The sequence below is a fragment of the Fusarium keratoplasticum genome, chromosome 4 (genome assembly GCF_025433545.1).
Source record: "Fusarium keratoplasticum isolate Fu6.1 chromosome 4, whole genome shotgun sequence".
NCBI lineage: Eukaryota > Fungi > Ascomycota > Sordariomycetes > Hypocreales > Nectriaceae > Fusarium > Fusarium keratoplasticum.
The window spans coordinates 423,748-436,899 of NC_070532.1; the positions used below are offsets into that span (position 1 = coordinate 423,748).

The 13,152-nt window shown below is 50.4% G+C and overlaps 4 protein-coding genes across 4 annotated transcripts; 1 reads left to right on the plus strand and 3 right to left on the minus strand.

Annotated features, from left to right (window-relative positions):
* Positions 1–578: 578 nt before the first annotated feature.
* NCS57_00519900 (uncharacterized protein) lies at positions 579–1,759 on the minus strand (the record flags this gene model as incomplete). Its single annotated transcript, XM_053055132.1, has 3 exons — positions 579–1,004; positions 1,057–1,421; positions 1,477–1,759. 3 exons carry the CDS (start codon positions 1,757–1,759, stop codon positions 579–581), a joined length of 1,074 nt encoding a protein of 357 aa, XP_052914087.1.
* A 2,622-nt stretch (positions 1,760–4,381) lies between these two features.
* Positions 4,382–6,856, plus strand: NCS57_00520000 (uncharacterized protein; the record flags this gene model as incomplete). Its single annotated transcript, XM_053055133.1, has 7 exons — positions 4,382–4,458; positions 4,508–4,606; positions 4,677–4,789; positions 4,841–4,950; positions 5,007–5,590; positions 5,643–5,813; positions 5,860–6,856. The coding sequence occupies 7 exons, from the start codon at positions 4,382–4,384 to the stop codon at positions 6,854–6,856; spliced, it is 2,151 nt and encodes a 716-aa protein (XP_052914088.1).
* Positions 6,857–7,394: 538 nt separating this feature from the next.
* Positions 7,395–8,303, minus strand: NCS57_00520100 (Carboxylic ester hydrolase; the record flags this gene model as incomplete). Its single annotated transcript, XM_053055134.1, has 2 exons — positions 7,395–7,838; positions 7,887–8,303. The coding sequence occupies 2 exons, from the start codon at positions 8,301–8,303 to the stop codon at positions 7,395–7,397; spliced, it is 861 nt and encodes a 286-aa protein (XP_052914089.1).
* Positions 8,304–12,142: 3,839 nt separating this feature from the next.
* NCS57_00520200 (Protein HRI1) lies at positions 12,143–12,895 on the minus strand (the record flags this gene model as incomplete). Its single annotated transcript, XM_053055135.1, has 2 exons — positions 12,143–12,666; positions 12,715–12,895. The coding sequence occupies 2 exons, from the start codon at positions 12,893–12,895 to the stop codon at positions 12,143–12,145; spliced, it is 705 nt and encodes a 234-aa protein (XP_052914090.1).
* Positions 12,896–13,152: the final 257 nt, after the last annotated feature.

Sequence of the window (13,152 nt, forward strand, 5' to 3'; positions counted from 1 at the left end):
TCTCTCTTTTCTTTTGCCGAACCCACATCTGCCAGATCCTGAGATTCTCTGGGGAAAGACAAGGAACCAGCATGTTTTCCCACTCACACCAAACTGGGGACGCATTGCTTTTTTCAATCTTGAGATCACGCACTCCGCGATTAGACGATGCGAGACCTAAGCTCTTCCCCTTAACTCGTCTCAGAGCATGGTCCGATGATAGCGTGATTCTCGACCGGGGGCCTCAATCTTGCTAGAGCGGATCTAACGTTAGCTCTCAGTCAGCCACAGCATGTCCGGACGAGCGGAGCCGACTCTTAGTGCCGATTCTTGGCGCAACGACGAGGATTTTCGACATGGATAACGATGTCTGCAGGGGTGTCATCAAGAGAGGGGGCGGTTTCATGCATTAAATTTCATCTAAACTCTATGTGGTCTATGCTATTAGGTGAATGCCGTACTTTGACACTATGCACGGTTTTGTGCTCGTTGCCGCTTCTAAATCTAATCATGGAGGGGTAAAGGTATCTTTGCTGGTGAAGACAATGGTGACCGTGGGTATACAAATGTGTTGCTGTGATGGTAGAAGAAACAACAGATTAGACCGCAAAGTGCTCCCGTTTCAGCTGTCGCGTCGAACTCGATTCGCTAGCAAAGTCCGGATCGTCATATTCCTGTGGCGCCGTCTGCTTGACCACCACCTGAGTAGTCTTGGAAACCTGGATACCAGGCTCCTCTCTGGTGGGCAGCTCGATGTCCTCTCCAGCCTCGACATAGGTTGTGTTGCCGGCTGGGAAGACGGATCCCATCTTCTTGCCGGTGATGGTACGGTGCTGGGAGCTCTTGGGGTTCGATCGACTTCGCGAGCCAGAGTAGTCGTACCCGTTGGGGTTGCTAGCCTTGACGACCTTGGTGATGAGCTCTGCCATGTTCATCTCGATGTGGAGCTTGACGAGGTATGCGAGGGGGTGGAACTGGAGGTAGACGATATCGTTGGGGAGAGACATCATGGCGATCAGAAGCACCTGTTTCACGTTAGTGGGCTGGAGTATGAAACAGTGAGGGTCCAACACGTACATCCATGGTGATGGAGACACCAATCATCAACAAGTTGAATCGGTACAGTCGGTTGTACTTGGTAAGACCGTTGGCGATGAGTCGAGATCGGACCAGATGGATAAAGTAAAAGTTGAGGGCCGCATCAATCAGCAAGAAAATGACCTTCTCAACTCGATCCCAGACATTGTTGACATCCCTCCACTTTTGGCTGATCTGTAATCGGGCAGGTATCCAGACGCAGAAGACGCTGATGTTGATGCACAGAAGAGTCAGGAAGACACCAAGCTTGAGCTTCCACGCATTTTGCCGGACTACCATTAGAATCGAGATTCGGTTGATGATGATCTGTAGTAGGGTTTGAATCTGAACGGCCCAGAGGAAGACTGTCGCAACATGTTAGAGAAAATGCGACAACCGTGGACCAGTGTGAAGCCATACCGATAACGAAGAAGACGGCAAAGCTAGGCTTGATGTACTCGCGGAGATATGACCAGGTGATGGCGGACATGATAGTGCTGCTACACCATTCCGTCCACAAGAGGATGAGATAGATGTTTGTCCTCATACCACGCTTCCATGACTTGACCGTCTGCCTCGCACCCTTTGCGCCCGTAAAGATGCACACACCCAGAGAGAACCCCCAAGCGATACTCGCAATGTTCATATCATTGACACTGGGCTTGTAGAATTTGTAGTGCTCGGGCATCAAAAAGCCTCCCATCTTGCCGGCCGTTGGTGTCGAGGGACTCTCGACGCTTGAGGAAAAGAGGTAAAAGGAATGTCGGGTTCAAAGAAACAAAGAAGCAACAGAGACAATTGCTCTTGGAAGCGTCAGACTGCATATTTGAGCAAAGCCATACATGCCATGCATCGACGCTAGTGAAAGGTCAGGGGAGTGTGTGGGCGCGGGTGTGCGCTCGTTCCACTCTAGGGGGGGACTTGACGCTTCTGCATCCCATGGGACAGGATCAGAGCTTCCAGACCCGCAATGTAACGGGGACCGTTGAAGATCTTTCTGGGATGAGCATTTGCATTGTCGGGCTTCAACTGCCCCGAGGTCCCTGAACCTGTGTTTCCCCATCTCGGTAGGTATCAGCAAGCACCGGGTGCCCCGCGAATACTGAAGGATCACAGGAGCCCCGGTTTCTACTGCGGGAGTTGCACTCACTCATGTAACATGTTGGGGTATGGGGTTTCCCTACCGAAATGTCGAGACTGTCACCGCAAATCTGTCATTCACTGTCACGGTACATCTGGTGTCCGTCTGGTACCCATCTGTCATCCATTTGGCATCCTCTGATCTTCCATCGACAGTCGAGTCATTCTCAAGATTGCTCTCCATATTGGCAGCATTGCGCACGCCTTGCTTTTGCGGCTCCGCCAGCCTAGCACCTCTCCTTCTGCACCCAAGCACCGGGACAGACCTCTGATACGACACCCAGACAACGCCAACTAAACTAGACTGTCATCAAGGGGAGCGTGCACACCTTCGATCACGAAAAAAACGTGGCCTCGACATGGCCATACAGGGGGAGTCCAACCAACCGGATCAGGCCGGGCAGAAGGCATCGAACAAGAGGCATCGTAATGTGTCAAGGCCGCCTCATCTTAGTCGACGCCTCCCAGCTGCAGAACCGCTAGTCTCACCCGCTAACGCGAGAAGCCGAGTGGCCCTAGGCGGCCGCAAATCGGTGTCGACAGGGCGCCAATTGAGTTCCGCAACGACGCCATGCAGTTCGGCTCCGCGGTGGAGACGTCCGCAAGCACAACACGAGTCAGACTCGTCAATCCCATACACAACCAACACCTTTGAAAGAAGCCTGCAGGCAGTCAGTCTCACCGTCAAAGACCCCTATAAAGACGGAAAACAGGGACAAGAGCCCCGGGATTGAGGTAGATCTCAATAATGCAGGGCAGGTTGGTCGTCCTGACGATAGCCCTGTTTCTCCGGTTGTTCTCTGGGGACTTTTTGCTCCCAAATCTTCATGATCTCAGCCTGACTCAATCTGTGGGCCGAGCCTGGCCCAACAACAATATGCGGCCGCTTTGACTCGTGCGATGAGATTTCCACTCCCAAGCACCAGGACACGGACAACAGCTGATGTCTGCTTGTTTGCAATTTACCCTCAAACCAGACGAGACACGTGCCGCACAGTGACTTCGATAAGCTGTAATAAATCGGGCCTCTTATTTGTGGATTTTGTCTGGGGATCTTTATCTGATCTTTTTTCAAGGTGAGACAACCATGCGACCTGTAACAGAAGATCGGGTATGATATCATTTGTGAGACATCGATGAAGATGTCTCGGTGCCGGTAGAGTGGATTGACAACCAAGTGCATGATCTGAGAAACGCAAGGCATAGTTGGTTCTCGAAAATATCTATTTTGCCTCCCGAAGCAAATGCAGCAACCGACCTGATGGTGTAGCATCGCGCAAGTTGTCGGATCAAAGGATGTGTCATCAGCCCACCGTGGAATTAGATACCGCAGTTGAAACCGTGATGCTGACGCGCCCTGAAGAAAAGTCCGCATCAAGGGCATAAACTTTCGTGTTTGGGAAATTGCAACTCCGAGTGATGCCTTGTAGTTTTGATGATGCTACATGTCATGCATCATCTCGGAAGCTGATATCTGCCATGAGGCCATCCACCCTACACCTGACCTCAGCAATTCGAGAATCATTCGCCCGAGTAAACACCAAAATAATTATAAATTGTGTATTAGCGCTTTTATTACCGAACTAAGTAACCCAAATGTCAATAATAATTTGTTAACACCCTTAACGGCTTCTGTATATCGGGAATCCACCCTTCTAACCTACCTAGCTGAGTGCGTAGTTGGTTGCGTGTATATCGGCCTTGACAACTACGCACATCCATCCATAATACTAGTTCGAAGGAAGCCTTTCATTGTATACCTTCGCCCAATCAATCCTTCCTTTTCTCGTTGAAATGCTTCTAAAGTTTCAGGAACTTCAACCGGTCATGCCCCCTTCACTTTGAATCAAATGAACCAAGACAGCCTTGCTGGATGAATTTATTCAAGACGTGAATTCTGCCAAGCTCTTTAACAGTCGCCCTACAAAGCTTGTTTCAGTGCCGAAACTCAATTGTTTGATGATCATCTCCACTAACGTTAGCTTGGTGGCTCGGCCCCTAGCCGAGATGGTACAGTACACATTCCCGGCAGACACCCGACAAGATTTCGGCCAAGCTCCCGACGGATGATCAAATTGCCGATTCTTCCCCTCATCAAATTCTCTCTTGGATGGCAACATGCCGATGACCTCAATCCAATAGAAGCCTCTTACCAGGATTCACATAGTATCAGGCCCCATCGGAAATGGAGTCTATGGCTGCAGCCCGCCGACGTCGTAAACGCCGCGTTGCCGATGAGAATCGGAAGCGAGCCGCGCGAGCGCAAGTATAACCCTTCAAGCGGCAAACATCACTAACGCGCCGTGTACAGGTGCGATCGATGCAAGGCAAGAAAGAGCAAATGCATTGAGGCGAGTGGAGGGGTTTGTCAAAGATGCCAAACCAATAATTTGACCTGTCGGTTTGAGAAGTACGTTCTGAGATCTTGCATCTCTACACGCGCCCCTGTTGTACTGTGCCTGTTGCACTCACACAAACAGAGAGAGGCCATCCTCAAGAGAGAGTGAGAGTCCATTCCCTCTTCAGAACCCGGTGACCGGCCCGCCGAGTCAGTCTACAACCACACCTCAACAGGACATATCTATCGATAGCCGTAAGCAACTTAACCTTGACACTTGCAACACCCGCCAACTCATGGTTGTAGACCAGACTGAAAGGGTTCTGTGGCCACATTTCTTATCCAGGCTTCGCGAGGCCTTCTCGCTCGACGCCATGTCCGGCCCTGAAGAGCAAGACATGGCTGCCATGCAAGCGGTATGTTGGTAGTACTGCAACAACCTCAAAAGCCTCTGCTAATGCATCTTCTAAAGCACATTACTCGCCCAAGAACTCTCTCATTGCTTGAACAGTCTCGCCTAAAGGCCACGGTCGATTCATTACCCCCAAAGCCGGTGGCCGACTTTTTACTCTCGGTATGCATCAAACACGGTGTCGACATATTCTTCTACTTTGATCAAGCCCAAGTCATCGACGAGCTAGACCAGTTTTACTCCAACCCAACATCTCCCTTGAGGGTTGACCCCAGCTTTATTTGTCTTGTGTTGGCAATATTCGCTCTTGGTAGCCACTGGACACCTCTCGAAAGACCAAGTAACTCGCCACAAACCCCCCAAACTGAAGAGTGCGACCCGGGTCGTGTCTTCTTCCATCAAGCTAAACTCCTCGTTCCCGACATCATAGAGAGGTCATGCTTGAGATCGATTCAAGCCTGCTTTCTTCTTGGTGTCTACCTCATGCCTTTGAGTGCTGTCGGGTCTTCATACATCTATATGGGCCTGGCTCTAAGGAAGGCGTTGGCGTTTGATCTACATCAAAGCTCGGATGATCAAACGCTGGATGAGCGAGAGCGGGAGATTCGCCGTCGACTTTGGTGGTCTATTTACTCTCTCGAACGGTATGTATGATACCTTTACTTTTAACGGCTCAGCAAACTGATTGTTGCTTAGATGCACAACCGTTAAGCTCAACCGCCCGCGGTCCGTTGATGCGGATATCATCAAGACTCCGTTACCGGCCCCTCTGCCATCACTTGACAAGGCCCAGAAGTTCGACAACATCCAACTCCAAATTTCCTATGCACGTTTGATAATAATACTGGACCGTGCTACGGACTTAGAGTATGTTTGTTTCTAGAGATTTAGCACTCTGCTTACTGCGTTCCAGGACCCGGTCAACCGAAGCTACGAAACCCCCGGAGTCAGCAAATGTGGAAGCCAAGCTAAGAGAGTGGAAGAAGTCCCTACCTGAAGACTTTGATCTAGAGAATATTAACCCTCGGGACTCGAGATACCGGGCTGTCTTTCACCTGTATTTGAACTACTATTATGCCTGGATCGCCATCGGCAAGGTCTCACTAATTACAGCCGTGAGAACTACACTTCAACATCATCTGGGACAGGAATCCCAGCCATTTAGAATTGACGGGGCGATCGAAGGATTATCCAAGTCCTGCACAAAAGCGGCGAGAAAGCTCCTTCAACTTTTCGAGGACTTGACCCGCATCCGAAATACGGCTCGATTCTCTTTCACCGACTTTCAAGGCTGCAGTATTGCAACGATCGTTACTCTCATTGCGGGAATTCTTGAAAGGGACTCTACATACGAGAGTAGAGTGGACTTTGGTTTAAACTGTCTCCGAGACATGGCAGCCGGGAACTTGACTGCCAAGGTGGGTGTGAGATTCGTGGAAACATTGCAGTCCATTTCAAACGAGGCGGCTCGTAAGCTTCGGCAATCTGGAACCTTTTCAGACGAACTTGAAGAAGATTCAGAGTCATTGCAGCCTTCAGCGTATGATGACTGGGCAGCGTGGCTTGCAAGTCAACAGCAACAACAGACGAGCCATTTCGACGGTACGGCCGAACGAGACACAACCGATGGGCTTGCACCTATAAGCATGGAGTCATCTGCTCCGGATATGAACTTGTGCAACCTGCAAAACACGGATGAGGATACTGGGTGGAATCATAGGGGTGGACAGGAGCTCGAGCCACTCTCAACTGCGAGATTGTTCATGCAACAGCCCACAGCAGTGTCCGAACCAATAGCCGTGCCAGAGAATGATTTCACGGCTGTTTATAGTGATGACCAGAGCTTTTTAATCGGCCTTACAGGGCTTGATGTACTGGACTTTGCGGGTTATTCAACTCAGCTGGACTGATAGCAGTGGGCAAACATTCCCAGTTGATCAGTCAGGGAAACTTATTTCTAGCTCTCAGCTTTGGAGTCGCCGAACACTTCATTTTCTACAGGTCGGAGGCCGTGAGAGCACTGTGCTGGAAGATAGCGACAGTAGACGTCGGTGAGAAGACAAGTGGCCATCCATTCCTCCTTCTCTCAGTTAGTAGCGAGTTTCAGCGAAGCGGGCTAAGAGTATACCGCTTAATGAGTCACATGGCTGTCTACGATCGATCTTGTGTCTCAGTTAACCCATCAAGGGCCGGGCTTCAACTATGATAAAGAACACATTATCAAATGGCTGTCTACAATGATCAATCTGGTATCAGACTGGTCTTCAGGCTCGGTATGTAACAAATGGAAAATGGCAGAGCTCATTTAATATTGACTATCGTGCCAAGATCCATCGGAGATAATGGTCTGATTGCGCTGATGACTATACTTCTCTTGCTGGTTGCTTTGATCTACCCTTTTGGGGGTGGGATGAGCTTAAACTACTCGGATCAGACTATTCAACTCCTCTATAGCCCAAAGAACTTCATATCATCAGCACCTCGGACAGGGACAGAATGACCGACATTTTGCGCAAAGATGCCAACTAGCTTCGGCCCGAACGTGTCGGTTTTGTAACCAGCTTGGGGAACATTGTTGTTTGACGACTGGGGGCTCATGGAATTGTAGCCAAACACACCGGCCCACTGGTCAATGGTTTCCTGATAGTTGGGTGAAAGGAGGATACTATCAGCACCACCATGATAGATCTGCATCTTGGGCCGAGCTCCATTGTAGCCAGGATATGCATCCTTGACCATCTTGGCCCAGTCGGCTGGTGATTTGTTGACTCTGCCCTGAGCGCAGTCCGAGTTCCAGCCGTTGACCGAGTTGGTAAAGAAGCATCCGGCTGGCACACCAGAGTAGACGATGCCAGCTGCAAACAGGTCTGGATAAGTGGCGGCCATGACGTTCTATGCGGCTGTCAATATCTTGTCCCTCATATGGGTGTCTCGACTTACAGTCATCATAGCACCAGATGAAGAACCCGTGACGAAAACCTTGGCAGGGTTGGCCTTGTAAGTCTGCAAGGCGTAGCGAACCATGTTGGCGATGCTGTTGCTGTTGGCGCCGCCATCGTGAGTCATAGTAGCTTTGGAGCTGACGTCCCAGCAAGTTCCACTGTAGGGACTTTCGGGATAGATGACGATGAAGCCCTTCTGATCAGAAAGCTGGGCATACGGCGTACTCTGGTAGTACGATTGGGCTGTGCCCTGGCAGTGGTGGATAGCGACCACGATGGCTGGGTTGGACGGCAGGTTCTTGGGGACATGGACAAACATCTTGGCGCCCGACGGGTTGGATCCGAAGTTGGTTATTTGCTGGAGCTGGGCGGTGACAGTGCCCAAAAGGGCGACGAGAGGCATGAGAACCTTCATGGTGATAGGTGTGTCGGTGCTGGGGAGGGAAGAAATGGACGGAAGCGCTCTGTCTGGGGGCGACTGGAAACCAAGACCTTGACCAAGAAGCCTTATTTATACTCTCTGGCGGTTATTTAAGACGCATCCAATGGGCCTTGAAACATCCGTTAGGGCAATATCTGTCCCCAGCCGCTAACATGATGGACCCAACTTGGTCGGTTGTTGCAATTTACCCGAAACAAGCTCTATCGCCGCAAATTCCCCGCCTATTAAAATTTAGCCTGTATCATGAAACGGAAGGTTTCTTCCGAACTTCGAATATAGTAACATGAGCTGTTCTAAAAGGGGTTCTTGGACCACATGACCCTATATCGGCAGATAAATTATACCCTTCCCCGCTTCGAGAAGATGCGGGATGCGCTCTCCCGCACTGGCAATGACATTCTATACTCGTTGCGCAACTGGGGCTACGACCAACTGAAGTTGGACAAATGTGGCAGGGACTGACATCGTCCGTGCAAACATCCGAGGAGTCTACTAGTAGGAGTACAGACCCCCCTGCTGCTATACAATAGTACACTCCCTAATATAGCTATGCTCGTCAAACTTCTTGCTTAGGTCTCGAACATCTTCCATGGTCATGGAGCCAACACGCAACTCATCAGGGCTGATGATGGCCCCCCGGGAGAAAACCGAGTTTTCCTCGTCCCGGCATTTCAACACTAGGAAAACGCTCATCAGATTGTCTCCAGACCAGCGTCCCAGCTCAAAAAGAAAGGCTCCAGGTGGAATCTCTTCGCAGTGCTCCCCATCCTGCTTGATAGACCCGGAGTGGATAGATGTCCCATTGCTGCCAAAGAGGATTAACTTCACCCATTCAAACATGACTATTGATATAGCTCTCTGTCCGGGGATATTCTGATTTGGTGTCGTCATGAAGCCTGAGCCCCAGATGATGATCCTAGCGTCAGAAAATCTAGCACCGGACGCAGGTGAATCCTCTTGTCTATCTATCATTTCGAGAATGCTGTAGCAGGAGACAAACAGAAGCTTGCAAGACACACATTGAGATGGTCGCAATTCGTTTAAACCTAGGTGTGCAAAGTTGTTGAAATGGAACAGCGTCTCTAGGGTCCCATCCCAGGCACAGGCACGGCAAGGATCCCGAACGGTCTGTGCGATAGAGACGCCTGCATCGGACAGAGGGGACGGGAGTAACCATTCACTAGGAATCGAGATCTCTGGAAGGGACGAATCTGTTGAGGATGAAATCTTAGGCAGCGGATGCAGGTCAGGCTGTAAATCCATCGTCGTTAACTACAGGTTATCTTGATCCTACCGGGTGGTTTTCGGATTAGAAGGCAGTGGTTTCCGTTTTGGCAGGACAACAAGTATTAAGAATAAAAGCATTGGTAGTGAGGGGAATTTGAACAAACAGATTTGTTGCGTATCACGAGGTTGAACGGGTCAACATAAGCCCGATCTCGGTGCATATCGCGAATTCTCTCACCGGCTTGCAACATTTGTCCTCCAATGGCTGCTCAACAAACATGGTACAATCACCATAAATATTGGTCGTCGATGTATGAATCTGGGTTGGACGAAAGATAAGTGTAACGTGCAGAGCTTGAGTGGCAATGAAAGATCGCCAAATAGATTCAGGCAAGAAGGTAAACTTAGCCCCGGCAGTATAGACTAACAAGCAGGGGTTTGTCTGATCTCGCTGAATCGAGCCAGTCTCCAAGCTTGGCTCGTTCCACAAATCTCACCAAGCAGCACTGAAAATGGCATTTCAAAGACTGCCATTGATAACATCATCAATTGACCGCGCATGCATCATTCAGGAGGCGTGCAGCCACGGGAAATTATTGAAGCCGGCGCCAAGCTGACAGGTGCCACTATCGCGAATGAACAGGGGTAAACAAAAGAAAAACGTGCATTGTGGGTTAGTCGACCACGTCTAGACTCAAACTGATGCCAATAGCTCTAAGACTATTGATTATAAGATGGGACTATACGAAGCCTTTTCAAGCCGTTTAAAAGCCACCCGAAGCCACCCACCTTCTTTGCACTCTCTGTCTCTGTTGTTCAACGTCGTTTGAGTTTATGTGTCTTTGTTTGTCTCGTCTCTCGTTAACTGCGTGACTTCATAATGCGTCCTAGCATTGCGGCTTCTTTGGCCTTTGGCCTCCTCGGTGCTGACTTGGCGGCTGGTAGTGTGTGCATGCCTCGGCTGTGTGAGTTTGATAGTCGCAAACAGAAAATAGAGCGTCCAACTGACCTTGGCAGCATCTTCGGTCACTGACACGTCCTTGACTACCTCTTCCGAGACAACATACACATCTTTGTCAGCGTCGTCCACAGCGACCGAATCCTTGAGCACATCCACGAGCATCTCTGTGGAGTCTTCGGAAACTGCCCAGTCGACTAGCGAGACCTCATCTTTGGCAACCTTGTCGACCTCTGTGACAACCTCGGCCGAATCTGTTAGCACAAGCTCCTCTGAGGTCGTGTCAGAGAGCGCCACGACTTTGGTGACCAGGACCACTACAGCCGAGTCCGCCAGCACCAGATCCTCCGAGGTTGCATCTGAAAGCTCGTCAGCTACGGCCGAGTCCACTACCGCGTCTACCACCATCGAGTCTTCCACGGTTCAGACAACTACGACCGACTCCTCAGCCACCGAGTCGTCCACCATAGTCGAGTCCTCTACCACAACCGACTCTTCCACAGCCCTGACAACCACGACTGAGCCTACCACGACTGACTCCCCAACTACAGAGTCGTCTACGGTTTCATCCACTTCATCCGCTCCCTTTGTCAACCCCACCTTCTACTTCCAAGTGAACGGGGGGAATCTCGACGACGAACTTGTTAAAAACACACCTGACAGGTTCTATTATGAGTCGAGACTCCAGCCCATCGACACCAGATTTGTGCCCACTCCCGCCTATGTCGAGGAGGGCACCGGCCGCCTGAGGACTCTCTTCAACGACTACTATCTATGCATAAGAGGAGTGTATAGCACACAGGCCGGAGCCCTCCTGCCTGCCCAGGTCCAGCTGTGCAACACCCGGGCCATTGCCCAGGCTGATGCCAACAGATACCAGTACCTGACCTGCCGGTTGACAGGCAGCAATGGAATCTCTTGCAGCGCTCAAGGCGTCAGTTGTCTTACATGGAGTGGTGAACGAAGTGATGGCTTTCGATGCGACGTGGCGCCGGATGCCTCTTTTACCCAATTCTCCATCTACCCTATAGACGGGACACGAGGCTATATTTTGTATCTTGGGCCTGAGGGTACGTTTTCTGGGTATGAGACGGTCGAGTTTAAGAGGAAAGTTGTTGAGCAATCATAACCGGAGAGGCCATTCGTAAGGCACTGCGATGGAATGAACACGCCCTGGAATGCCTGCGTGTTTGATAGACAAGTCAATTTCACTCCATGGATTGCACCCTTTTAACCACTTTCTTTATGCGCGCCTTATATTTTAATACGAACTAGCTTTACAAGAAGCTTACCACATGCTCCCTTCTGGCTCACCTCAACTTCTCCAGCAGCTCATGCAAGCCTCGACCGCACCAACGGCTACTGAATGCTCAATGTGTCTCCCCAGCCCTGGTTTCTCACTCATAGCCAGCAAGTATAAATGGGCCAGGTCCTGTTAGCTATATTTAGAGCACTGATGTAGTACTATTCCACGCTTGAGTTAGAACTATCTAAATACCTATATCTCACCCCCTCGAAGGTCCTATTCGAGGACACAAGTCCGCACTCGGTCACAGTCCCGGGCAGCTCCAGTGTACTATTCTTCTATGGGATGATGAAGTTTCTGGTAATGACAAGTCTTTTTGCTCTACAGTCGTGATGTCCGCGCCTTGATAGTTGTTTCCTGCCCATGAATCTCCAATGCGCGAACCTGGTATACCTGACCATCAAATACTGCGGTTCCGCCGACCCTCCACTTCTCTTCTTCGGGTGGAGAAATGACGCCCATGCTTGAATGTGACGGAAGCTTCAGGTCACCTGATAGATACGCTCTCTTCCACCGCAGCCGACCTTGGACGTTGGTCAACTCCTCCTTTAGAACGCTGAACACGCCCTGCTTATTCTGGCGCATAGCAAGGTAGATGCCACCATACTGGCCGAGGAAGACATCATCGCCACCTAATTGTCCTTGGAGGATCCAGCCGCGGTTCATTCCATGCCTGGGTTGGAGCTCTCGCCAAACTTCTTCGTAAGGCGTGATTTGGTTTCCCTTTTCAGCACAGGGCATAGATCCGGTCTCGAGGTCGTCGCCATTTGGGAGTGGCTGAAACTTTCCTTCATCTGGGTCAAAGGAGAGTCTGGAGTCGATTGTATGGCTCCATCTGCAGTGGACTGGCCGTTGTTAGAGAGGCCTGCTAATTGGGACGGCTTGCGACCTACGAGGGTCCCGTGATAGGATCTCCCTGGTTCCAGCAAATGCCCAGTCGATGGACTGATCTGCTTTGGTGATGCGCAGGTCCATGAAATAATCGCCGACACTTAGCACCACGGTATCGGTGGGCTCGGAGGGAGCATCGTCGGCCCATCGAATGGAGATTCTCGTAGAGAGTCGGAGAGTCATGTTTGCGAGTTTTTGCTGTTTGGCATGGTCTTGACTGAATGTCAATGGCTATTCCTGGGCTTATATCCGTGATCGTTGTGCCCCATCTCTTACAACTTCTTAAAAAGGACTAGACTCAATAACGATGATCTCGCATTAGCGTCAAAGGTTCCGCGCCATGCCTGACAAATACAACATTTTAGTTAGCGAGACGGCCAAGGAGCTATAGTCCAAGCATGGCCGGCGGCCAATTGATCATCTTTTGAGATTGCAGATGA